The sequence below is a fragment of the Vicia villosa genome, linkage group LG5, assembly GCF_029867415.1.
Source record: "Vicia villosa cultivar HV-30 ecotype Madison, WI linkage group LG5, Vvil1.0, whole genome shotgun sequence".
Classification (NCBI taxonomy): domain Eukaryota; kingdom Viridiplantae; phylum Streptophyta; class Magnoliopsida; order Fabales; family Fabaceae; genus Vicia; species Vicia villosa.
The window spans coordinates 150,652,069-150,679,249 of NC_081184.1; the positions used below are offsets into that span (position 1 = coordinate 150,652,069).

The window sequence follows — 27,181 nt, forward strand, 5'->3', positions numbered from 1 at the left end:
CCTCCTTTTGATTGTTTTCATCTGGTAGTATTTTGTATTCCTGTCTCCATCAGATAGCCACATGCTTCTAGATCTTTGGTACCACATTAATTCCTCCTGGTTCAAAATGTTGCTCAGCTCCCCTTGCAGCTTTACTTCAAGTTTTCGCATTCCTCCCCAATTATCATGGAGCTGAAGCTTGCGTTGAACTCCATCAAGCCTCCTAATCAGTTCAGATTTAATTCTGTTGATTTGGTCAAAAGAAGTAAATTTCCATTTTACAATGCCATCAACAACATTCTTCAGATTATGAATTATAGAAAAATCATCTTCCCATCAACCACATGTTGCATGATTCGTGATTTAGCTATTTAAACACCACAAAATGATATATTTGAATAAAATGATCTTTTTACTATTTTAGAAATTATAGTAGTTGAATTTGAGATGCTAATTTTATAGATAATATAGTTTTATTTCAAGTAATATTTTAAAAATCGGTCCGAAGAATAAATCGATAAAACACGCGGGTCAACGTTTAATCGACTTAATTGATTAAACTATGATTGAACCGATTAAATAGTGGTTGAACCACATATTAAATTTAAACCAACATAATATATAAAATAAATTTTTTAAATAAATATAGTTCTAATAAACAAACTTACAAAATAAAAAAAATGTAATGTAAGGCCAATAACAAATCAAAAAGTTAATTAAAGATGAATATTTATATATTTATTCTAATATTTTATCTTAAAGCTAACATAATTTTTCTTATTTCTTTTAAGACCAACATTAAATTATTCCATGTTCACAATGAATATATTTTTTTTTTATCTTTTTATTTGCATTTACATTGTCTCATGTGTTTCAATTTTATTCTTTATCTTTTATCTATACCATAAAAATTTATTATAATTAATTTTTCAAATCTAAACAATAAAAGGAAGTAAACATAAAAAAAAAATTTAAATAGTCTAGCAAAATCGGTCTCACTTCTGCAAAATTAGTTTGACTATTTGCATTTGAAATGATTTTATCCTGATTTTATAGATGTAGTGTGATTTGTTGGTCTAAACTGAATCAGATTAAATTACCGTTCGAGATAGAACGATTCAACCAACAGGTTCAATTCAATTTTAAAACATTAATTTCAAAATCTTTAATTAATTAAGTTGTGCTGCATTACTCTCAAATAACAAAAACAAAACGAGGACGACTAAAAAGAAACAAATACTATAAAAAAGAAAAATTCAATTTTTAAAGTAGAAGATTAAATTTGAATTCGGTCAAAATAAAGAAAATAATGTGTATTTAAGTTTATTTTTGGAATGAAAAATATAAATTAAATAAAGAATAAACTTAAAGTAAAAAAACTATATCAAATCTTTATATGTCATTTATATATAGTTAAAGATCATTAATAATATGGTTAATTAAAAAAAAGATCATCAATATTATATTATGAGCTATTAATATAAAATTAAATTAAATAGATACAAATAACAATAGACATATATAGTATATTTTATTTCTTCTTTCAATTTTTTTTTTTCAATTTTTTTAATTTTTCTACCGAATATTCGTTTAACGAAGAATATTTATTTATTGCGTCTTTATCTGAATACACCAGAATTACGAATTGCCAAGTAGTACACATGATAAAATTCCAAAAAGAATTAAAGATAGGAGTAATTTAAAATAGATCAACGCGTCTTCAAGCGGTTACGTTTCTTGTATAAATACCCTCCGAACCCTAATATTTTATTCACAACAATTTCTCACTTCTTCACAGCTCTCTCATCTGTTGAATTTTTATTCATCTTTCTGCAATGGCTTCTTACTCTCTTGTGTTGATGTTAGTTGCTGCATTGTTGGTGACTTTCACCGTTGCTCAATCTCCACCAGTTGTCACTCCTCCAGTTCCTTCACCATCCACCGTCGTCACACCACCTTCTCCTTCCACTCCTCCTCCTGCCGTCACTCCGGCACCGGTCTCGAAGTCTCCAGCTAAAGCGCCATCACCATCCAAAAACAATGCTGCTTTGAACGGATTCACTGTTGCCGGATCTGCGGCTTTCGTGATTTTCGCTTCTGCATTCGTGATGTAGAGAGAGAGCTACTCTTTCTTTTTTAGTTTGATTTATTTTGTTTTTAGTTATAAGTTTACATTGATCTTTAACTTTTTAACACATTTTCTTTTGCTTCTGTTTTCTTTTGTTTCTGTGTGATATTTCATTCTGTAATCTATTTACTATCTAAGTAAGTGATACAATTAGTTATTTCAATTTCTGATATTTTCTTTAAATATTTTTTCTTATATTTGCACTGCCGATTATTTTTTGTGATATTATTCGTAATCAGACATAATGGCAAATACTACTTAATATAATAATAATAACGTCCAAAAGTTTCGTGATCTTAAATCCTTTATGTCATTATATTAACTAATAGTAGATGCTAAAATTAATCATATAGTTAAATATAAAAAAAAATTAATCATATAGTTAGTCCTTGGGTTCTGTTTTGAACCGTTCGAATCCATACTCAATAAAATTAGTCATAACTAATAACTAGTTTTCAACGCTTAACAAAACATGGATTGGAAATTTAAGTAGTTGGGCTTATGTATTTTTTTTTTTTTTGGTTTATCACCACCGGTATAGTCCGGTTCGGGGGATCAGCTCTGGCATCAAGTGGGTCAAGCCCCCTCCCGATCGCAGCTGCGGGGGATCGAAACTTGGTTCTCCCTACTAAGTCCAGCGCCAATCACCACTGGACCAACTAACGATTGGTTGGGCTTATGTATTTTTTAACAAGGTGAATTCTTATCTAACCATCTTAAAATGTTGGATAAAGTTACTTCTTTGTAAAAGAGTTTGAAAACAACAAACTTTTATAGTATTTTAATAAATAATTAAATGTGTTAAATGAGATGAAATTATGTGATTGGTTGGAGGTACACTATCCAACTTATTGTGATGGGTAGAGAAGTTGTCCCTTTTAACAAATACATCTATTTTAATTTTAATAAAATGTTGTTTGTAATAAACTTATAAAGCATTTTTAAAAAAAATTGAAGCTTTTAAAAAAAATGCTCTATAAGTTTTAAAAAATTGAAGCATATGTTCATTCTTGAAGTTACATACACTTGTTTTTTTGTATGGTAGAAGTCATATATTGGAAACATAAAGCAAGTTAGCTAACATACTAAATAGGTGAATTTTTATCTATCTAACACAAAAAGTTGGGTAGAGTTATTTAGTATAAAATATTTTTAAAAAAAAAAATACTATTTAACAAAATTAAAGACTATTAAATATTATATTGGAAGATTCGAAATGCTAGGAAGTTTATAAATATGATACAATTTGGCTAGTTTGATATGAGCATTCTGAGGTGTATCCACAATAATAATTATACAAATGTTGAAAGGTTCCATCCATTCCATGTAATTCTTAACATTTGTAATTGGTTCGGCATTTAAGTCAAAAGTTAGATGGAGAATGTTACCTTAATGTATTCAAATCATCCCAATTTCTATAATCAAATTTCATTGTGAACTGAACAATGAAAATTTCTGTAATATTCAACTAAAAACAGAGAAATATATGATATACTCACTTTTGTGTAAGACAATCAATAAACTAATTTAGCTTTGAATCATCAATGAAAAATCACTATGAATTGATTACTTAATCAATGTATTTAATAATTTGTTTATGACAATTTAAATGAGAGATAGAGAGATAGAAGATATGAGGAGTTATTTTGGAATTTTATATCGTTCTCGTTACGGCTATGTCTGCCCCCAATTTCAATTTAGAATTGAGATATCAACCTTATTATGCAAAAAATTATTTACAAGAGATATGTAGTTATTCAACCCTACAAACTCTATGTTTGATGTTGGTCGTTGCACTTCTCCTCCTTTGATCTGAGTTTGATCAAGTCACCCAACAATACCAATTGATTCACCGTCTCACGCTACTCCTTTGCAAGAAACCACCGTTCTTCTAAGCTTTCACCCAGTCGAATCCAAATTACAAATTATTGTGACCTAAGATCTCCAAATGATTCACCGTCTCATGTTATTCCTTTGCATGAACCTCTCATTCTTCAATGCTTTTACTCGATCGAATCCGAATAGCAAAGATCTTGTCAAAACCCTCAAACCAACAACTTGATCTTGGAGGATAAACCCTCAAAGTTTTTATGATAAAACTCCCAAAGATTCTCAACCCAATACATCGGTTATACCAACCTAAATGAGACATTATCAACGTAGTCTAGATGGTACCCAAACAAAAAATAATTATGTGTAGTTTGTTTGCGTGTATAAATAGATTGAAGGTTGAAGATGATGAGCAATCTTTGTATATGTTTATAGTTTCACTAAATTGAAAATGATGCATGTATGATGTATTTATAAGTGTGCAAGTTGAAGGAAAAAAGGAAACCTAGAAGTTTGAAAAAGAATACATTTTTTTAAAAAAAAACTAAAGCATATGTCGACACATATAAGTCATGTGCCGACTCATGTTAATACATGTGTCGACACATATTAGGTCATGTGTCGACTTATGAGAAATAGAAACTACAGTATTTAAAACTGCATCATATGTGTCAACTCATAGAACTTATGTGCCGACACATAGACTTGTGTTTTGAGCAAAAATTAATTTTTAAAGCATGCAACTGATTTTTATTGCCATGTAACTAACTTTTGATGCATGATCCTTTTCCAAACTTGTTCTAAGTGCATTTTATGATCCCTAATGCATATGTGCTTATACGGACTCAGAGATATTGTTCAATGTATAGAAATGATAAAGTTTTCCTAGTTTTGTCATCATGCAAAACATATAACGAACAAGTGCACTCACATACTCCCCCTTTTCGATGATGGAAAAACTTGCGACGATGCATTTTGTGTCTTCATGAAGGCTTCTCATGAATATGTGCATCCCAACTTCTTCTCGCATATGGTTCTCCCCCTTTGACAACATCAAAAAGAGACAAAGCAATCCATGAGAAGTATCATTTAACATACAAATACGAATATATCTCACATAGACATTTTGCAATAGTAAGAACAAGCACTCGCATATACCCATATACATGGAGTGATGCAAAAATTAAACATAAATAAAAGGCGCTACAAATCAACACAATAAGAAACATAAATAGATGAAAGGTGATGAATGTAATGTAATGGTAAACTCTTGAGTCGCTTTAAAAACGTCATGTTTATACAACTCTTCACATTGGTGCTCTCGATGTTGCACAAAATATGACATGGCTTCATCAAGAATTACACTTACACTAACATACTCAATTTAATTCATGTTAAAATAGATAGCACATAACATGACTAGACACCAAGAACATATACTTCAAATGTTAAAGAATCAATAACACAAAATCACTATAAGCATATAAATTGAAAACATACCATGATTGTCAATTGAAATATTTGGAAGTGAACATTCATGAAATATACCATACATTGAGTATATCAAACATTTGAAACTTAAGGAACATTGTAATGGTAAAAAGCTTACTTTCAAGGAGAAAATGGAACGATATTACCTCATAGATGAATAGAACAGAGGATGCACCCGCTTAATATGAGACTCTCACAAGAGAGTTTTGGCCAAATGTATATAAAATGCACGCATCAATTATATTTAGGAATAATTTGAGATATCAAGTATCCCCAATTCTCTTCGAATGTTGAAAAATGGTTCGATTGCAAGAGGTGTGGTAAAGATATTCGCATGTTGATTCTTACTATCAATATGCTCAAACACAACATCCCTTTTTTAAACATGGTCACGTAGGAAGTGGTGACATATTTCAATATGCTTAGTGCGAGAATGTAACACTGGATTATTGGTTAGGTTAATAGCACTAGTGTTATCACACATAATAGGAATACGTGAAAGTTTAAGATTGAAGTCGAGTAATTATTGTTTTAGCCATAAAATTTGAGCATAACAATTATCGGTTGCGACATATTCCGCCTCGGTCGTTGACAAAGCAATGAAAACTTGTTTCTTGCTATGCCCACTAACTAAGGAGTTTGAAAATATGTGGCAAGTTGCACTAGTACTTTTCTTATCCGACTTGCAATCGGCAAAGTCAGAATTGGAGTAACCAGCCAAACTACAATCGCTTCTTTTGGAATACCAAAGCCCATACTTAGATGTACCATGAAGGTATCTAAGGATACTGAGCTCACATACAAACACTAAACATAATACCAAGGCCTTGGCGTAGTAAGATATAAAAGAGATACAATCATACCTCTATATTTCTTGACATCAACATATTTACCATTAACATCTTTATCCAAGTTACCATTTATTGCATAGGGGTGTCAATTTATTTTTGCCTCATCCATGCCGAATAAATTTAGCAATTCGTGATAATACTTTGTTTGATAAACAAACTCTCCTTCATTGAGTTGCTTGATTTGAAGTCCGAGAAAGTAATTCAACTCCCACACTAGACTTATCTCAAATCCCTCATGCGTTAGCTTAGAAAACTCCTTCACCAATTACATGTTAGTAGAACCAAATATGATATTGTCAACATAAATTTGAACTAGAAGTATATGTTTTCCTTGACGTTTAATGAAAAGTGTAGTATCTACCTTCCCTCTAAGGGTCCGTTTGGTTCAACAGAGGGGAGGGGAGAGAATTTAATCGAGGGGAGGGGAATGAAGGGGAAGGGAGGGGAGGGAATTTAACTAAATATATGTTTGGTTCAAAGAAGAGGAGGGAAGGGGAGGGGAGGGGAGGGATTTTTAACAAAAGTATGTTTGGTTCACAAGGGGAGGGGATGGATTTTAAAATCAATTTACCTTTTTATCCTTATAAATATTATTATTTGTACTTAGTAAAAATAATTCTAAATAACAATAGTATTGAGTAAATTTCACCAAATAAAAACTTGTTCATTCATAAACTATAATATAACCGTAAACAACAACACACATTAGTTGAACTATATATCTTCAACGCAAATTAAACCATTATCTGATCATATGATTCATCTAACCCAATAAAACAATTTTTATAATTAAAAATAAATAAAATAATGTTAGAATATTAAAAAAATTGAACAAATAATATTAAAGTTAAAATTTTTGTTTATAACATAAATATATTATATTTGCATATTTTGTATATTATTATTATTATTATTATAATAATAATAATAATTATTATTATTATTATTATTATCATTAATAGTATAATAAAAAAAGGTTATTACTATCATATATTATAAATAAGTACAGATATAAGTATAAGTATGTTATTATTATAATAAAAAACCTAATATCAAAAAGGGAACTTCAACAAAATCAAAAATAAAAAAATTCATCTGAGAACAACAACGCACAAATAACAACCGCACAATAGAAAAAAATAAACGTGAAATAATACAGAGAAATAATCTAGTCTTTAATAATTCAATAAGGACGATTTTGAAATTAAAAAAATAATTGAGGTTAAAATAGGAAAAATAATAAAATTCTGATTATTGAATCTTCCCTCCCCTCCAAATCCCTCCAATTTGGAGGGAGCAAAAAGGGAGTCTAGGAGGGATTTTGCTCCCCTCCCCTCCCCTGATAAAAAATGAACCAAACACATATTTTTATAAATATCCCCTCCCATCCCCTCCATCTACTCCCAACCAAACGGACCCTAAAGTATGCTTTGTCAAGTAAGAAATTGCTAAGTCACTCATACCAAGCCCTAGGGCTTATTTTAGACCACATAAATCACGCTTTAACTTGTAAACATGATTAGGATATTCATAATTTTCAAAACCAGGAGGTTGTGAAACACACAATTCCTCATTAGTGTATCCGTTAAGGAAAGCACTTTTCACGTCCATTTGAAATAATTTGAAATTCTTAGAGCATGCAAAACCTAGAAAAAGGATTATAGCCTAAAGGCAGGCAGCCAAAGCAAAAGTTTCCTCATAGGAAATGCCCTCTTCTTGGTTATATCCTTGAGCCACTATCCGGGCCTTGTTCCTAGTTATCACTTCGTGTTCGTGTAGTTTATTCCTAAAAACCCACTTGGTGCCCATGACTTGATGATCTCGCGGATGAGGGGAAAGGTCTCAATCATCATTCCTTTCAAATGGATTTAATTCATCTTGAATAACCATAAGCCAATGCTCATCAAGTAAGGCTTTTTTCTTTGCGTTTTTAGGTTCAACTTGGGATTTGAATGCAAAGTGATAACAATAATTACTTACCTTAGAGCGAGTAGTTACTTTTTTGTGATGTCTCCAAGAATGTTGTCGATTGGATGATCCTTGGAAGTTCTCCACTTCAAGGGAAGATAATCCTTTTTATTTTATTTTTCACCTTTCTCCTTTTTAGGATCATCATCTTCCTACTCCTCAGATTTCACCGACCTAGGTTGATCAATTCCTTCTTCGGTGTGCTTGAGTATGACTTTTGTAGATGCAACTGTATCATGAAAAGAAATACCTTTTCTATCATTTTTTGGATAAGACTCATCGAAAATAACATGTACTGACTCTTCAACAATAAGTAATCTCTTATTATACACTCTATAAGCTTTACTTGATCGAGAGTATCCAAGGAAGATACCTTCATTGACTTTCGCGTCAAATTTTCTAAGGTTATCCTTACCATTATTTATAAAAAAACATTTGCATGTGAAAACATGAAGATGTGATAAACTTAGTGTTCTACCTTTTAAGAGTTCATAAGGTGTTTTGTCTAATATAGGACAAATAAGTATCATATTTAAGACATAACACACTGTGCCAATAGCATCGACCCAAAAATACTTAGGTAGACAACTATCATTGAGCATTGTTCTTGCCAACTCATCTAAAATACGATTTTTACGCTTCATCACACCATTTTGCTGTGGAGTCCTAAGAATTGAAAAGTTATGTTCAATGCCATACTTATCACAATATTTCTTAAAGAGGTGGTTTTCAAATTCACCTTCACGATCGCTTCGGATTGCAACAACATTTGAATTTAGTTTGTTTTGGGATGACTTTTCAAAATGTGTGAAAGCCAAAAATGTCTCATCTTTGCTCACAAAAAGATGGTCCAACAAAATCTAGAGTAATCGTCTACAATAACAAAACCGAGTAGTTTCCACCTAGGTTTTTTGTCCGTGAGGGACCAAAGAGATCCACGTCACTACAACAAATAACACTTTTTATGATGAAGCTTTCACCATGTAAGGTAAAAAACCGCAGGTACATGTGACCGGAGTGCATTGTTTTATTTTAAAAAATAAAATAATAGATTAGTTACCTCAAATTTAAATAAAACCGACATAAATATATGCTCAGGGTTTGATGTTCGATTCCCAACTCCTTTTATTTAATGTTTTATATGGAACCAAAAATACGCCTTTAATTTTTTTAGATTTTACGATGGATATGTTATCTCAGTTTTATGTAAAACCGAGATAAAAACTCTATATTTTTTCTGCAACCAAAAAGGTGCCTTTATTTTTTGTAGATTTTATGTGATGGTTCGTTACCTCAGTTTTTTAGATTATCCGAGATAAATACTCTTTATATTTTTAATTCCTTAAGTTTCTACCTAAATCAATTTTTGACTTTGAGCCCTAACGAAAGAACACTTCTTCTCTAAGGAGTCATAGCGAACAAAAAAACTCTCTCACCGGTATGATATTATTGTTCTTGTTGTTATTGTTGTTGTACTCCATTACTGTTGTTCTTGTTATTGATGTTTTTCTCAATTATTGTTGTTCTTGTTGTTGCTATTGTTCGCCATTACTATTGTTCTTCTTGTTGTTGTTGTTCTCCATTACAATTTTTCTTGCATGTTGTTATTGTTGAGAAGCATTACTTTGGGTTGTTTTAGGTTTAGGTTTAGGTTTTTTGGATGGTTAACGTGCAAAATGCCTAAAGAATCATTGAATATGGGAAATACTTGGACCTCTCCAAGATAATTTACTGTAAGTTATAATTTTTAAATATGAAGCGTTTTCTTTATTTTTGTTTTAGTTTTATTCAAATTTAGTATAGGATGAAAGCTGATAGACTAGTGTGTATGAAACCATAGGATGAAACCTCTAAATTAGTTGTAACCTTAAGCTGACAGATAAGAAACCATAGAATAAAACTTTCACTAAGTAAAATTACAAAAAGTTCATTTTTTTATTAATCATATATAAATCCTCTGGCTGACAGAAAGTTTTACCAAGTATAATTTTCTCCATCATCATCATTAGAATCAATGATGACTGGCCTTTTCACCTTTCTTCTTCTTGATCTCCTCTTCCTAACAGCTCTCTTGGGTCTCAAAGGTTCGGTAGCAGCATGGTCTCTTTCAATGACTTGGACCTCTACGTCCACGCCAGCTTCTCTCTCTCAGCATTGGATGAAGCACACAGTTTCTGTTATGGTTCTTTCATGACTTGGACATCTTTTTTTATTTCTTTGGATAAAAGTTCAGCAGAAGTACTCATTTTGATTCTTCCTCTTCTCTTATTTCTCTGTTCTTTCATTTTTATATTGATTCTTCCTCTTCTTCGATCTTTGGAATTCTAAAATCCAAAAGATTCCTCGCATGTCAATTACTAGTAATTCCTTCTAATTATTGCCTTTTTAATTCTCCATATTTTCTTATTTTGGAATTTGGAAAGATCTTCTGGTAGACTAGCTACATTGAGCTGTTGAAAGATTACATCTCTTTTTCTTTTCAAATTTCTTTTTCCTTTCTTTGATATTCCTCTCACTCCTTCTTACGCATAATTTGATGTAATTACGTGTACATTGTAGGTTCCCAATGAGTTGTGTCATTGATGTTATTCTTGTTCTTGTTAATTTTGTCCTTGTTGTTCTTCATTATTGTTCGTTTTGTTGTGGTTCTCCATCCAGTTCTAAAAATAATAAAAATACTGATGATGGGAATCGAACCCATGTGCAGTTATCTTTACCCCTCGGTGTTTCAATAACCGATGTGATAATGGGTAGCTTTTCATGACGATTTACATTACCTCGCTTCTGTATCCAACGTCAAACACATTTCACGTCTGATGTTAGACGTGTTTTTTTGTAGTAGTGTGTGAAGAAGCTCAAAAGGTCTTCAAGTTGAAACAATGTTTTTGTAATGTACTATTGTTTGCTTCCCCCTTTTAACACACATCACATAGGTGATCTTTTGAAAACTTTATTTTAGGTAGACTGATTACTAAATCTTTTGACACCACCTTATTTAGTAGCTCAAAGTTGACTTGACCTAGGCGTTTATGCCATAGCCATGAATCCTCACTCACTATAACTAGACACTTAGCACTAGACAATGACACATCATTCAAGTCAAGCATATAGATGTTGTTTACCCTCTCACTATTGAACATACAATCCTTCTTTTTATTGTGTATAATCATGCAATGAGTTTTTGTAAAAGATACTTTATACCCATTGTCGCACAATTGACTAATACTAAGAAGACTATGTTTAAGGCCTTCAACTAACATAACATCGAAGATAGTAGTAGATGAGGGATTACCTGCACTACTTTTTCTAAGTATTGCACCTTTGCTGTTATCTCCATATGACACAAAGCCTTTCTTCTTCGCCCTTAAGTCCGAGAATATGGAAATGTCTCATGTCATATGCCTTGAGCACCCATTATAGAGAATCCATCTCTTCTCCATAGAGCCAAGACATTTAACCTACAAGATCAAACATAGGTGATATGTAGCGAAATCTCATTGGATCCTTTGGAGAGAGTGAAAATATGATTGCATTTTTAGGAACCAAAATGCTCATAAATTTTCATTTTTCAACAGTATGACATTTTTTGCCACAATAGTGACAAGTCAACTTATGATGAGATTTACTTTTGTAGTTTGGATCCTTTTTAACCAAGCTATGATTTTTACAAGATTTATTCTAAGGTTTTTCAAATTTTAAAGGATAAATGAAAAAAGTAATCTTTGGTTGTAATTTCTTGTCCAATTTGACTTTAAGAATTTTAGACTCTTTTTGCCAAATGTGATAAATTTCACAACTGAACCGAGACGGTTCATCATCCTCTTTCTTATCCATTTGACTATCTACAATAGATTGCTTTAGGGATTCTATTTTCCTTTTGGTTTCTACAAACTTAACTTCTAATTGTGTCAATTTGGACTCCAATCCTTAATTCTAAGGTATTAATCATATATATAAACCACGACCCATATGAGATTGCAACATTGTTGTCTTTTTCATGAGGGAAGGCCACCAAGAAGTAATCGTTGCTCAAATAAATTATATTTATCACTGCTTTCCTCACCCACATTTGTTTAAATCTAGTTTCAAAAGCCTTATAGCAAATTTTTTTCCTAGTAACTTGACTGTCACCTCTCTTATCCAAGGATGGTATATTCGGTTCTCCTCTGCAACAGAGAATACAAAAGTAGGACACTCATAACCTCCTATAAGCTTCTCCTTCACTTTCATTCCTTCTTATTCCTTCCCCTCACTTCTCACCCATTTCTTCTTCTCCCTCTGGATACAAAAATACTGCCACATCAGACTATTTGATGATGTGGCCAAATAAAGGGCCAAAATGAAACTTTTGAAATTTGTTGAGGACATTCTTGCAACTTTTTTTTTGGCAGGGAGCTTTTTCAAACCAACCCCATTTGGTAGGGGTAAAAATAGGTATTAACCTTTGTTTTTAATATGCTAGTCCGAAGCCCGCTTGGCCGACCCGATTCAAACAATAAAAAATATAGGTCAGGTGGGCTGAGTCAAAAGAAAGAATCATGTATTTTTAAGGTTTTTTTTTGCACGATCCACATCAAAAATAGAGCTTGTGGGTTAGCTCGATAGATCGACCCATTTCGACAACTTTAGACCTTAATAGAATTCATATTATATATATATATATATATATATATATATATATATATATATATATATATATATATATATATATATATATATATATATATATTCAAAATTTAAATAATTTTAAAAATTTAATTTTTAATTAATATTTAAAATTCTCTTAATTTAATTTTCGACAACATATAATTTATAAGTTTAAAAAATATACATTAACAATATAAAACAATTTTACTCTATTATTCAATAAAAAAACGTATACATTATTTTATACGATCGGTACTTCTCTTATTTTTTTATAATTTATAAATCTCTTTACTTTAAAAATTATTCAAATTTAAATTACTCGTTTGCCTAATAAAATTTATATACCAGAAAAATTAAATTTTGAATCTCTCTAAAAATTACATTATGAAATTAGTGCTTGACGCGTTTCTAGGATGAGTCGTTATAACCCGTTTGATCTTCTTAGTAGAATGTTTAGGGTTGGATTGTATCCCATAATTCAGTGACTAAGTTATGACTACTTAATAGTAATCACTATTTTCAACCCTAGTTGCGGACCCTTGAAAGCGGAAACGACTCACCCTAGAAACGCGTCTTCAAGCCGTTACACTTATAATATAAATACCCATCAAACCCTAATACCTTCTTCACCACAGTCACAATCGTCCAATTGTTTTCGCTGCTTAAATCTCTCTACCCGTTTTCTTCACCCCTCTACCATGGCCTCGCACACAGCTCTGTTGATTCTTATGGCTACACTGTTGGTTGCTTCCACCGTCGCTCAAGCTCCAGCCTCATCTCCGACCAGATCGCCGGTTGCATCTCCACCTAAGTCTTCCCAGTCTCCGTCTCCAGCGGTTTCTCCTTCTGTGCCTGTGAACAATGCTCCTTCCCCTTCTCCTTCCGTCGTCAACTCTCCACCTTCTCCTCCTCTTTCTCCCGCCGCCACTCCTGCTGTCACTCCATCAGCGATCTCTTCACCATCTGAAGCACCATCACCTTCCCAAAACAGCGCCGCTTTGAACAGATTCACCGTCGCCGGATCTGCCGCTGTCGTGCTTTTCGCTGCTGCTTTGATGATGTAGAGATTAAATTTTACCTTTTAATTTAATTTATTTAGTTTTTAACTATGGATCGTGAACCTTACCTACATTTTGCTCTGTTTGGATCGATCTGTTCGATGATTCCTTTATTCTCTTATTGTGTAATTTAATTATTATTTTAATGAGTGATATATTATTTTCTCTTCAGTTGTTATTTCCTTGCAATTTATTTTATTTTATTTGCATCGTAGATAATTGCTTTGAAATGTATTCAACACTTTCATACCATTGTGAAATTCGTTACATATCTGTTGAATTAAATCAATTCTGTACATATAAAATATTATATAATTTAACAAGAATTCTTTCCAGTATCTTTTTTCTTTACGATCTTGTCAATTACTGGTTCCACAAATGATTCTAAATCTTCAATGTCATCAGCAACTTCTTCAATCTGTGTTTTTATATAATCCAAAAATTAAGCACAATCACTTTTTTTAATCAAATATAAGCAAAAATTAATAATGTTAATCACTTTAAGAACGAGTTTTTCTACACATTTTAATGTTCATAGGAATGAAAGCTACCTTGTGTATGAACTGTTCTGTTATCTGTGCATCATGGGCAACTTGTTTTGATACATTTTCAACAACCAATGCTGCTTTCTTTAACTTTGCATCCTCTGGAAGCTTTTCTGCTATGTTTTCACTTACCTTCTCTGCTTCTTCAGCCACTTTTTCTATTACTTCTGCAACTTTTTCAGCCTCTTCAATCACAAACTCTGCCTCTTCTGAATTTTCAAATTTTTATTCTCAATTAACAAATGTGTAATTCTCATCTAGTCTTTTTTTTTTTTTTTTAATTTTTAAATTAAGATATTAATCCAGTCTTGTAAAATATTTGACTATACCTTCTATTCTTTGTAGTTTTGCCCAATTTTGTCTCCAGAAAGGTAGCATGAAAGAAAGTAAAGAACACAAAACCCATTTAACCCTGCAATTGTTTATCATATTTTATGACAAGAATGCAATTGTTTATCATATTTTATGACAAGAAACAAATTTGTGAAACGTTGCTATGTTTTATCAGAACAATTTTGTTTGTCTTACATAAATGTATATAGATACATGTTTTACATACCATGAAGTAAAGGCGAAAATTTTAGAATCCGGAGCTTCAGGTTGAGCCTCATCATTCTTTAATCTGATCAATTACAAGTTGAAAACACATTTCAGCATTTAAATTCAACCGTTTGATTTGAAGATGATATTTAAATCTAACCTATTTGCGTGAGTGCTTGTGTTTCTTTTGGTGCTGAAGAATTGTATACCAGGTTGCATCCAATAACTATTTCCAACCTTAGATACTGTCACAATTGGAGTGTTTCTTTTGAATCCACCACCATGGCTTAGTTGGAATCTGCTAGCACGAATCACATCAACAACACCTCTGAATTTCAGAGTCATCCATGAGCTTTTTGTTGACATATTTTGTAAAGTTTCAAGCTTTCAATTTCTGGAATTAGAAAAATATGATATGAACTTGTCAAAGGTATTTTCCTAGTTTATTTATATTGATTATTCAATTTTACTTTGTGAGTTACGTGTGGGATTTGGTTACACTTCCAAACAAATTGCTGAATAATAAAGCATGGAAAGTTAACACGAAGTGTGGAAAATAAAATGAAGTTAATGTTTTTGGATATGAATTTGGTTACTACAAGCAAAGGAAAACGTACGCTAACTAGGTATCGGGTATGTCATGTGTGTTGGATATGATGTTCCTTGAAGGCAATGTTTGTGAAATTTCCTTATCCTTTCTGATCTATTATGTTGCTTGTAGAAATTATACATTTTCTTATGTCATCTTGATTTGTTCCTTTCTAGAATACAGTATGTAACAAGAACATCATAAGTGGGTTGAACGCATGTTTTGAACCGGGAAATAATGCAAGCATTGATTCGTGAAAGGGAAGTATATTGAATGTGAGTCTTGGAAGCAAGTTTAGGGTATGTTTGGATTGGTGGTATATGATGGAATGGAATGTAGTGGTAATTAACGAGGTTCCATTGTTTGGTTTTGCAAATAATCAATGGAATGAAATGGAACATGATGGAATCAATTCCATCCTATTCCATCCAATTCTCTATTTTTTGTTCCATCCAATTTGGGGTGTATGAGATGGAATGAAAGATTTTAAAAAAATTAATCAAACAATGGAATGTGATCTATATTCCATTCCGCTCCACTCCGCTCCGTCATATTCCGCTCCACTCTGCTCCGTTATGTTCCATTAATCCAAACATAGCCTAAGAGATGAAACATGAACTTTTTGAGATTGCTTGTTTAAATTATGATATATATTTCACTTTTTAAAATTAGAAATGATGAAAACTTTATTTTTATATTAAAAAATTGTGTTGCTAAGTCCATAAATAACAGCTAATTATTTTTCTCTTAAAAATTGTAAAGAAAAAGAAATTAATAATAAATTTTTTTAAAATTTACGTGGACTAGTAATAGTGGCATAACTCTTTCAATGTCTTTTACAATTTTGATTTTCAGTTGTGTCTTAAGGTACATGTTGATTGATGTTGATTGGGTAAACAAAGTTCTTTGTCACCATTTGCTGTGGTACGTTTTAAATTATGTGACATGCACGTCGCAAGCAACTCATTAGATTTACAATTATTTTTAGATAAAAAAAAGTATTTAATTGACTTTTTGAGCTACTTTATTACTCCCTCCGTCTCATAATAAATGTCATATTTGAGCAATGCGCGGTTTTTAAGAAAATGATTGGATGTGTTGGTTTTAGTAAAAAAGTTAATGTCATTTACTAGAATACCCCTATTAATAGTAGTTGAATAACGTGAAAGTTACTAAATAGGGGTATAATAGTGGAAAAATAATAATGATTGATGCATTGGAATTGTAAATGGACAATTAATTTGAGACAAGGAAAAAATGCAAATGGGACACTTATTATGAGACGGAGGGAGTATCATTTTTGACATTTTCAGATGGTTTCTTTAGTGTCATTGTCTATTTAACGATAGTGGGCTGGAGTAATATAAGCCCAAATCCTCCTACACCAGCTGCATTGAAAATGATATCTATGCCAAAAGTCAATATTTCAACGCGTAGATTAACTTTTTTGGTGTTCAAAACTTAAGCTATTTTTGAAAACCTAACCCCTAATTTATAAATGAAAGTTTAAGAATAAAATAAAAAAATATAAATTTAAGTTTAAAGCTTCATTTATAAAAAATAAAAATATATTAGAATCGATAACATTCAAAATACAATATTGTTCAAGCCAACACACAATATTCATAAAAGTTAAATAAGATAAGACACCTCAAAGGATTCTTCCACCCTGTTTGAAATTTGAATAACTTAGAATTTTCGTTTGAAACCACTACCAAGAATTAAACTTAATTCTATCTATAATTTGTGTCGTTTATGATTTCTTCTGATTGAAAAATTAAACTATTTATTTCTTTTGAAATGCTTGATGTACATCACTCACAAGATCCAAGATGCCTAAATGAATATTTGATTTTGTAAAGATTTGTTTCAAGTATGAGATATCTGATGATTTCTTTCTCAATATTGGATGTCAAAACATTTAAGGAAACATTATATTATTTTCCTGATTTTGTGCAGAAGATTGTGTTACAGATGTCGAAATATTTAAAGGAACGTCAAATTCTTCCAAAATATTATGTGGAATATTTTATTTGATTTGTTGATTGATTAGCCCAAATTGAACATCAAGCCCAAGCATTTCTGTGGCCATAAAAAGGAAGTCTCTAAACCTAAGAAGAGCACGAGCCGCATATGTAAAAGTGTCAATTATTAGGGCTTCGTCTGTTCATTGTTTATTGTGAGCCACTCTTGTATCGTTTGTTGCTAGCTAGGGTTGGACTGTTAGTTATGTTGTAATTGTGAATTAATAATAAGCTTTTAAGCAAGAGTGGATTCTGTTTATTGGAGTGTGCCCCCTCTTTGATTGTCATTGTTGTTTATCACACGTTGTGTGATTGAATGAAAGTGAGACGAGTCTTATATCTAGGAGTGTCTTAGATAGAAATAGCACGGGTAGTGATTAGGTACGAAGTTTCTAAAATCAGAGGTTGTTTAGAACTTCAAACTAATACTATTATAGTAGATTTTCTTCCTGGTTTGGATGCCCCCAGATGTAGGTGATGTTGCACTGAACTGGGTTAACAATTGACCTGTGTTATTTTTATTTCCTGCAAATTACTTCAACTGGTTTATTATTTTGGTGTTACGATGTCGTGACATTGCATTTGACATTGCGTTCGATATCCTAGTGTCTTGACATCGTATACGACATTTGTTCTTTTATGTTGTGCCAGAATTTTATCCACCACAATTCAACAAGGCATCTGAATTAAGGATTCAACGATGAGGTAGGTTATCTTTAGTTGAGAGTCTATTTTTCAACTATCGCCAAACAAACCACTTTATTCCAGTCTAAATTACTAGAGAATAATGGATCGAAAGTCATATTCTTAGTTAACAAATGATAAACGCCTTTAACAAAGTATTTTCCATTACCTTGAAGTTTTTACACCCATCTATCATGACAATTATCTTTCAAAACAAATTTAAATCAACAAACAACATTCTGTAATCAGTTTCTCATCCCAAACAAAAAGTCTTCACACATATCTATCATGACAATTGTCTTTCAAATCAGAATTAACTAGCAAGCAACACATAACATTCTATAATTAGTTCCTAATCTGAAGAAAAAATCTCCAGACCTATCTATCATGACATTTATCTTACAAAAGCAAACAACACACAACATTTCAGAAGTAATTTTTTAAGGAAGAAGTCTCCACCTTCACCTTTACCTCCTCCATTGAGTGCCCGCCCCAACCTACACATCTAAGCAATTGGAACATTTTTATCTAAAGATAGGTAAAAAATCTCTTATATCTATTACACAATACACTTCGTTTCAACCATGAATCACACAAAAATAAAGTACCCATCCCACTCCCAACCATACAAATTGGATGATTTTAATTCCAATTCTCTACCTCCTTTGCTAAAAAAATTATACAAATGCTTCCACCATACGCACACCTTGTCACCCCATTCAAGACAATACCTCTATCTAATTTCATCACGACTTATAGTATTTATTATTTTAATTAACATTATTATTAGTGAATCAAATTGTTAATCTTATCTAATATTTTACACTGTCAACCAATCACCACATGTTTCATGTTAAATTATCTTAATATTTTTAAATTAGTTGTGTGATATAGGTGATTGATGAATCTTTATGGAATAATAGTGTAAAATTATTTTTCTATGCATGGTTAAGATTTAAGATATAAGCATCAACCTACTTTTCAACTATTAGGTATAGACATTATCTTATTTGTTTTTCATTTAATTAATAGTCTTAGAAGATTAAGATTTAAGCTAACTCCAAAAAAAAGAAAAAGAAAATTCATAGCTCCCCAAAGTCAAAATTTCAACCTAACAAAAACCAAGTTTTCATCCAATCCATTACCTACCTCCTTCCTCTTCACCTATCAATGTTATTTTGATTATTCTTCTCTCTCCCTTAACCCAAACCATGGGACTTCATCACAGAAAACTCATAACATGTGAAGTCTTGTGTCATGATGATGTAGAGCCTTGTTCCACAGACTGTTATAGCGTCCTCCCTCCACCACCACCATCTAACAACTCCAAACACAAAACCACCACTTACTTGATCATAAGTTTTTCTATTGTAGCAGCTATTTTCATTGTTTTATGCTGCTATGCTATCTATGTCAAGTTTTTCTCCCACAGGAACAGTTCAAGAAGGAGAACCTTGTTAACAAGGCAACAAACGGAACATGGTTTTGCTGTTGATGAACAACATGATGATGGTTCTGTTGTTGACCACCCCATATGGTATATTCGAACTCCTGGTCTTCAACAAGCCGTTATTAATGCAATCACTGTTGTTAAGTTCAAGAAAGGTGAAGGCTTGATTGATGGGTCGGATTGTTCTGTTTGTTTGAGTGAGTTTGAAGAAGATGAGAATCTTAGACTTTTGCCTAAGTGTAACCATGCTTTTCATTTACCTTGTATTGATACTTGGCTTGGATCACACACTAGTTGTCCTATGTGTAGAGCTCCTATTGTTGTTGATCCTTTAAGGATTCCTTCTATGGAGCCTAATGTTTTTGTCGAAAGTTCTCGGATAGAAGATTCGGAAAATAACGGTGAACATGGAATTGGAATTGAAGATAGTGTTGTTGATGATGATCAATTGAGAAATGGTGAAGAAGAAGAAGAAGAAGAAGATGAAGAGGTTGAGGAAAATGAGAGTTCAAGGTTAGAGATGGTAAATGTGCAGCCAAGAAGATCAGTTTCTTTTGATTCGTCTTCTGCTGCTAAGATCAATCTTGCTCTTTCCAATAAGCAAGAGGTAGGTGAAGTCAATGAACAAATTGTTTCAAAGAGGGTTGGTGGAAATGGCAATATGGGAAATATGCATAGTGCTCCTAGCTCAATGGATAGGTCAAGATCCTTCAATGGAAAACATATACTATCTTTGTATAGCAGCAACCAGAAGAAGTCAAATGTTCCACCTAGAAGCTTTTGATTGTGTTCTTGTTCTTGCATACTACAGTGTTTTTTTTTCTTTCTAACTCAACAAGATTATGAGAGTTTGAGAATTTTATGTATGAATTAAATAAATCAATGTTATCATAAACAAAAAGTAGTGTAATGTGATCATGAGCAATAAATATGAACGCGTGAGTTATGGTTAGATTTTGATTTGTAGGTACTATCCGTGTAACTCGCATAATTGCATGCAGTCAGTCACATCTGAACTATGTGGTTAAAAGACTAAAAAGTCGGTATTTTAGATCTTTAATAAAAAAATCTGCGTTGTACAAAATCCAAATCCTTAATAGTTAGCTAGATTGATATACGCGTTTTAGATAAACCTTAACCGAGTAAGGAAGAGAACACAAAAATGGATACATCTTTTGTTGCTTAGTTATATAATAGTGTCTTGTCACTTGTCTTTTCTTTATCTGTTACTCTAAATGGCTTCATCAGTTCCTCCTGAAGTTACCAAAAAATCCAAAAATAGAAAAACTAGTTTCAAAAGTGTGAAAGCATTATCAGAATCACCAGATTTCAACTCTATTCCATCCTCATACAAATTCACCACCAGCCCACATGACAGAAATGAAATAGTAGCAGAACCAGATGACAATGATCCAATTCCAGTTATTGATTATTCCCTCCTTGCCACCGGTACACCTGATCAACGGACCAAAACTATTCATGACATAGGCAAGGCTTGTGAAGAGTGGGGGTTCTTCATGCTAATTAATCACTTTGTTTCAAAGAGCCTCGTGGAGAAAATGGTTGATCAAGTTTTTGCTTTCTTTAATCTTAGAGAGGAAGAGAAACAAGAGTATGCAGGTAAGGATGTACTCGATCCAATAAGGTATGGAACCAGCTTCAATGCTTCAGAGGATAGAGTCTTGTTCTGGAGAGATTTCGTTAAAATCATCGTTCACCCCGAATTTCACTCACCGATCAAGCCTTCCGGATTCAGGTTTTTGCTTATTCTCTCTATCACTTTTATTAGGACATGGTATTTTGTTTTCTAAGTTAATTTCTTTTGTCGTCGAAGGGAAACATCTGAAGAGTATAGTAGAAGAACATGGAAATTAGGAAAGGAACTACTGAAAGGAATATCAGAAAGCTTAGGATTGGAACTCAACTATTTAAACAGAAAAATGAATCTAGATTCTGGTTTACAAATGTTGGCAGCAAATTTTTATCCTCCTTGTCCTCAACCGGAACTTGCAATGGGAATGCCCCCGCATTCTGATCACGGCCTCTTGAACCTACTTATACAGAACGGAGTTAGTGGGCTTCAAGTTCTTCACAAGGGCAAGTGGATCAATGTCAGCTCCACTTCAAACTGTTTCTTGGTCCTTGTGTCTGATCATCTTGAGGTACAATACATGACAGTGTCGTGTCTAATGTCTGTGTCTGTTAGAATATTTTATTATCTTATTTGCCGTTTTGGTTTTGCAATAGATTATGAGCAATGGCAAGTACAAAAGTGTAGTACATAGAGCAACTGTGAGCAAAGGAGCTACTAGAATGTCGCTGGCAACGGTTATTGCACCATCGTTGGAGACTGTGGTTGAACCAGCTTCAGAGCTACTAGACAGTGAAAGCAATCCAGCAGCATATGTTGGGATGAAACACATAGATTACATGGAACTTCAACGAAGCAACCAGCTTTATGGGAAGTCTGTGCTTAACAAAGTGAAAATCTGATTCTGAATCATCTCAAGTGTTGCTATAAGTAGTAGGCCAAACAATAGATAACATGTATAAATAAGTTTCACACAATGATTTTCTTCATATGCTTTGCACGGTTCTTGTATTTTCAAGCTTCTCCATAATTACTTAAAGACTTAGTTTTGATGAAGACAACATATTTCAAAAAGGATGAGCAAAGATAAATGGATAGAACATCAAGACTTACAACTTTCATGAAGATTAAAGACTTGGTTTGATTGATCTTAAAATGTTGGTACAAAACTAAAACTCTTTTACATTGATATCGTTTAGTGCTCAAAATATATACTTTCATACAAATGCATTATCAAAGTTTCATACAAATGCATACCATAAAGTCTTAGCCCTTTTAAAATATGTTTTTAAACATCTTTAGTATGATGTAACCGGTTACCAAAAACATGTAACCGGTTACATTGCTGGCAGTAGCGTTTCACATTTGTTATTAATGTTTTTCAACATGATGTAACCGGTTACATCATTTAGGTAACCGGTTACATGGTCGTGAATTTGAATTTTCTGGGCATAACGTAATCATGTAACCGGTTACATGCTTTAGGTAACCGGTTACATCTGAACCAGTGGCACTTTTTCAGGCTGTTTTGAATCCAAACGAATTTGTCTTTCAAGTCTTTAATCATTGCATTGTTTCATCAATATGCAACCATTCTAAAAGGTGTAAAGTCACCTATATATTCTATACTTTTCAGATTTTATTCTTTACCTCTTTCATAATATTCACAACCTTTATCTCTCAAATATTTTTAAACAAAGTGTTCCTTTTTGTTCAAATTTCATTGAGAAATTTTCTGCATTGCTACATATCTTTTCAGAAAAATATTCTCATACATTCATATACATTGAGCACTAACTTATCCTTGTGAATTGTTTTATGTGAAAGAGAAGATCAATCAAGTGATTGATACATTGTTCTACTATTCAAACTCTTATACAAAATCAAATACTTGTTGTATTCTTGTTATCCAGAATTGTTGGAAACAAGTTAGACACTTTGAGAGGATTGTTCTCATAAGTGGTCTTAGTGAAAAATCCAAGAGGATTGTTCTTGGTGTTTGGTTAGGCTTGTACAAGATACCAACTATATTAAAATCTCTTACTGCGTAAGGGGACTGGAGTACTCTCGGTTTGTGAGGGGAACCAGGATATATCCTTGTGTCATTTATTTTTCTGCACTTTACATCCTTTAATAACATTACCATAAACCAGAAAAATAATCACTTTACACCATAAAACCGAAAAAGTTATAAAGTACCTAATTCACCCCCCCTCTTAGGCATATCTGATACTTACATTTGGCATCAGAGCAAGTTATAGGTAACTTGTTCCTAAAGATCCAGAATGGCTTCCGCAAATCAAAATCCGGTTTTCAGAGATGGTGGTTCTAACAACAAGCCTCCATTGTTTTGTGGTGAATACTTTGACTTTTGGAAAATCCGAATGAAGGCTCATCTAGAAGCACAAGGAGAAGAAGTATGGGAGGCTGTCCTACAAGGTCCTCATGTTCCTGTAACTGTCGTTAACGGTGTTGGATCGGATAAACCTAAAGCGTCATGGGATGATAACGATAGAAAGAGGGTTCTTGCTGACAAAAAGGCGGTCAATCTCCTTCAAGGTGCTCTTAGTATGGATGAATTCTTCCGAGTATCGGCATGTACAACATCAAAGGAAATATGGGATACTCTTGTAGAAACTCATGAAGGTACCACTGAAGTTAAAAGATCAAGATTGAATACTTTAAGCCAAGAGTACGAACTGTTTAGGATGAAGCCCGGAGAAACTATTCTCGATTTGCAAAAACGATTCGTACATTTGACAAATCACTTGAAGGCACTTGGTAAGACTCTTACTACCGAAGAACTTTATCTTAAAGTACTCAGATCTTTGACAAGGGAGTGGCAACCAAAAGTGACGGCGATATCCGAAAAGAAAAATTTATCAAAATTTACTTCCGCAACACTATTTGGAAAACTTCAAGAATATGAGACGGAACTTGGAAGATTGAAAAAGCATGAGAACTTAGAGAAGAAATCCAAAGGCATTGCATTAAAGGTAGATTCAAAGGAAAGCAAAATGAAAGATACATCGGATGAAGATGAAAACTTCATGCTTCTTGTAAAAAGGTTAGGCAAATTTTTTGGTAATAAAAATAATATTGATAATGCTAACTTTGTCAAAAGGAAGAAATTCTCAAAGCATAAGGATAAAGAAGCATCCACTTCATCACAAGAAGTTACATGCTATGAATGTGGGAAACAAGGACACATAAAGCCGGAATGTCCAAAACTTTCGAAGAAGAATGGATTCAAAGGCAAAAAGGAGTTCAAAAATAAAAAGGCCTACATAGCATGGGAAGATAATGAAGTAAGTTCCTCATCGGACTCCGATAGTGACGAAAGTGCAAACCTAGCACTAATGGCATCACACCACTCCGACGATGAAGAAGGCGAGGTTAGTTATGATGATTCTCTTTTTGATAATGGTGCACAAGGTGCAATAGATGAATTATTAAAAGAATGTAAAATTCTCTATAAAACTATCTCATCTCAAAAGAAAATAATATCATCTTTAGAAGAGAAGGTTAAGATAATTGAAGTAGAACATAAAGATGACAAAGAAAAAATGATTAGTGTTCAAGAAGATAATGTTGCATGCAAGAATTGTGAATCACTTTCCTTCCAAATTGTCCAATTAAAACGTGTTTTAGAAAGATATGAAAAAGGGCAAATTGGATTGGAAAATGTTCTTAGCACACAAAGATACTCCAATGATAAGAGCGGACTTGGTTTCTCTAAATTTGATAAACCAAAATCCAACAAGACTATCTTTGTCAAGGCTAGTAACCAACCAATTCAAGAGAAAGTGATCAAGCCTAAAGTAATGCAACATTATCCTAAAAGGAAGAACTTTGTTAAGAAGAAATCTTATCCTCCTAGATATAGAAGTAACTTTGAACCTACTTGTTTTTATTGTGGTATTATTGGTCACACACCCAATGCTTGTTATGTAAGGAACTTTAGTGTTCCTAGTGGACATTATGTATGGGTGAAGAAAGGAACTAACTATGATGGACCCAAAGCCATTTGGGTACCTAACAAAACTTAATTTGTTTTGTAGGCATGCTTGAAGACCACCTCAAACCTATGGTATCTAGATAGTGGTTGTTCAAAGCATATGACGGGTGACCTAAACCAATTTTCAGATCTAAGGTTAAAGGCCAAGGGTTTTGTCACTTATGGAGACAACAATAAAGGAAGAATTCTTGGCAAAGGCAAAGTTGGTGCACCACCTTTCACATCAATTGAAGATGTTCTTTATGTTGAAGGACTAAAGCATAATCTTCTAAGTATTAGCCAACTTTGTGACAAAGGCTTCAAGATCAAATTCACTAAGGAGGAATGCTTGATCATCGATGAAGTCACCAATGAGGTAAAGCTCAAAGGTACAAGAATTAATAACATTTTTATGATTTCTTTAAATGATTTATCTTTGAAAGAAAAATGTCTTTTGGTAAACAATAATGAATCATGGTTATGGCATAAAAGAGCAGCCCATATTCATATGGATCATTTAAATAAGTTAACCAAACATGATCTTGTTATTGGCTTACCTAAGATAAAGTTTGTCAAAGATAAATTATGTGATGCATGTCAAAAGGGAAAGCAAACCAAATCATATTTCAAACCAAAGAATGTGGTGACTACAACAAGACCACTTCAATTATTGCATATGGATCTATTTGGTCCATCAAGGACAAGAAGCTTCAGAGGTAATGTATACGCTTTAGTTATTGTTGATGATTATTCTAGATATTCTTGGACTTTGTTTCTTGTGCAGAAAAGTGATGCTTTTAAAGCCTTTAAGAAGTATGCAAAACAAATCCAAAATGAAAAATCATTAAAGATTGTATCCATAAGAAGTGATCATGGTGGAGAGTTTCAAAATGCATCATTTGAAGAATTTTTTGAAGAACATGGTATCTCTCATAATTTTTCAGCACCAAGAACTCCACAACAAAATGGAGTAGTTGAAAGGAAAAATAGGTTTCTAGTAGAACTTGCAAGAACAATGCTTAGTGATGCAAATCTTCCTAAATACTTTTGGGCGGATGCGGTTAGTACGGCATGTTATGTTGGAAATCGAGTAATCATTAGACCTATCTTAAAGAAGACTCCATATGAACTCTTCAAAGGAAGAAAGCCAAACATTGCTCACTTTCACATTTTTGGATGCAAGTGCTTTGTTCTCAACAATGACAAAGACAACCTTGGTAAGTTTGATGAGAAATCCGACGAAGGTATATTTCTTGGTTATTCTCTTTCTAGTAAAGCATATAGAATTTATAATAAAAGAACTTTAGCTATTGAAGAATCCATGCATGTATCTTTCGATGAGACTAACACCTCCAAAGAGGAAATAGTTGGTTGTGATGATGATGATCCTTTAGATTTACCCTCGGAAGAACCTTCAAATGATACAATTGTGAAGGTACCGGAAGTTCAACAAGAAAGTATTCAACAAGAAAGTGTACAACAAGAATCTAACACCAATGATCTACCAAAAGAATGGAGAACTCATAGAGATCATCCTATTGATAAAGTTATTGGTGATATTAGCCAAGGAGTTGCAACAAGATTAAATCTCAAAGATGCTTGCTTACACATGGCTTTTGTTTCTCAAATTGAACCTTCCAAAGTTGATGAAGCCTTAGGAGACGATCAATGGATAAATGCAATGCAAGAAGAATTAAATCAATTCGAGAGAAATCAAGTTTGGGAACTTGTTCCTAGACCAAATAATAAACACATCATAGGTACTCGATGGGTGTTTAAGAACAAACTTGATGAGAATGGTATAATTGT

At 32.7% G+C, this 27,181-nt stretch overlaps 5 protein-coding genes across 6 annotated transcripts; 4 read left to right on the plus strand and 1 right to left on the minus strand.

Annotated features, from left to right (window-relative positions):
- The first annotated feature begins 1,762 nt into the window (after positions 1 to 1,762).
- LOC131607775 (classical arabinogalactan protein 4-like) lies at positions 1,763 to 2,176 on the plus strand. The gene has a single exon (XM_058879733.1). The coding sequence runs from the start codon at positions 1,815 to 1,817 to the stop codon at positions 2,091 to 2,093; it is 279 nt and encodes a 92-aa protein (XP_058735716.1). The 5' UTR covers positions 1,763 to 1,814; the 3' UTR covers positions 2,094 to 2,176.
- Positions 2,177 to 13,389: 11,213 nt separating this feature from the next.
- LOC131607777 (classical arabinogalactan protein 1-like) lies at positions 13,390 to 14,101 on the plus strand. The gene has a single exon (XM_058879737.1). The coding sequence runs from the start codon at positions 13,593 to 13,595 to the stop codon at positions 13,956 to 13,958; it is 366 nt and encodes a 121-aa protein (XP_058735720.1). The 5' UTR covers positions 13,390 to 13,592; the 3' UTR covers positions 13,959 to 14,101.
- A 70-nt stretch (positions 14,102 to 14,171) lies between these two features.
- On the minus strand, positions 14,172 to 15,544 carry LOC131607776 (uncharacterized). Of its 2 annotated transcripts, XM_058879735.1 has the most exons (5): positions 15,198 to 15,534; positions 15,057 to 15,119; positions 14,827 to 14,909; positions 14,504 to 14,706; positions 14,172 to 14,370 (listed from the first exon to the last, which is right to left on the minus strand). In XM_058879735.1, the coding sequence occupies exons 1-5, from the start codon at positions 15,401 to 15,403 to the stop codon at positions 14,269 to 14,271; spliced, it is 657 nt and encodes a 218-aa protein (XP_058735718.1). In that variant the 5' UTR covers positions 15,404 to 15,534; the 3' UTR covers positions 14,172 to 14,268. The 2 variants fall into 2 exon arrangements, with proteins under 2 accessions (XP_058735718.1, XP_058735719.1); XM_058879736.1 differs by lacking the exon at positions 15,057 to 15,119 and having other exon boundaries at positions 15,198 to 15,544.
- Positions 15,545 to 19,405: 3,861 nt separating this feature from the next.
- Positions 19,406 to 20,736, plus strand: LOC131603178 (E3 ubiquitin-protein ligase RING1-like). Its single transcript, XM_058875452.1, has one exon. The coding sequence runs from the start codon at positions 19,546 to 19,548 to the stop codon at positions 20,566 to 20,568; it is 1,023 nt and encodes a 340-aa protein (XP_058731435.1). The 5' UTR covers positions 19,406 to 19,545; the 3' UTR covers positions 20,569 to 20,736.
- A 258-nt stretch (positions 20,737 to 20,994) lies between these two features.
- LOC131603177 (2-oxoglutarate-dependent dioxygenase 19-like) lies at positions 20,995 to 22,364 on the plus strand. The gene is made up of 3 exons (XM_058875451.1): positions 20,995 to 21,540; positions 21,619 to 21,946; positions 22,032 to 22,364. Exons 1-3 carry the CDS (start codon positions 21,020 to 21,022, stop codon positions 22,275 to 22,277), a joined length of 1,095 nt encoding a protein of 364 aa, XP_058731434.1. The 5' UTR covers positions 20,995 to 21,019; the 3' UTR covers positions 22,278 to 22,364.
- The last annotated feature ends 4,817 nt before the right edge of the window (positions 22,365 to 27,181 follow it).

Coding starts and splice junctions, on each gene's coding strand:
- LOC131607776 (XM_058879735.1), bottom strand. CDS start 15,403: ATGTCAACAAAAAGCTCATGGATGACTCTGAAATTCAGAGGTGTTGTT. Junction 14,910..15,056: donor ATTTTCGCCTTTACTTCATG/GTATGTAAAACA, acceptor AAACAATTGCAG/GGTTAAATGGGTTTTGTGTT. Junction 14,371..14,503: donor CAGAACAGTTCATACACAAG/GTAGCTTTCATT, acceptor ATAAAAACACAG/ATTGAAGAAGTTGCTGATGA.
- LOC131603177 (XM_058875451.1), top strand. CDS start 21,020: ATGGCTTCATCAGTTCCTCCTGAAGTTACCAAAAAATCCAAAAATAGA. Junction 21,541..21,618: donor ATCAAGCCTTCCGGATTCAG/GTTTTTGCTTAT, acceptor TTGTCGTCGAAG/GGAAACATCTGAAGAGTATA. Junction 21,947..22,031: donor TTGTGTCTGATCATCTTGAG/GTACAATACATG, acceptor GTTTTGCAATAG/ATTATGAGCAATGGCAAGTA.
- LOC131607777 (XM_058879737.1), top strand. CDS start 13,593: ATGGCCTCGCACACAGCTCTGTTGATTCTTATGGCTACACTGTTGGTT.
- LOC131603178 (XM_058875452.1), top strand. CDS start 19,546: ATGGGACTTCATCACAGAAAACTCATAACATGTGAAGTCTTGTGTCAT.
- LOC131607775 (XM_058879733.1), top strand. CDS start 1,815: ATGGCTTCTTACTCTCTTGTGTTGATGTTAGTTGCTGCATTGTTGGTG.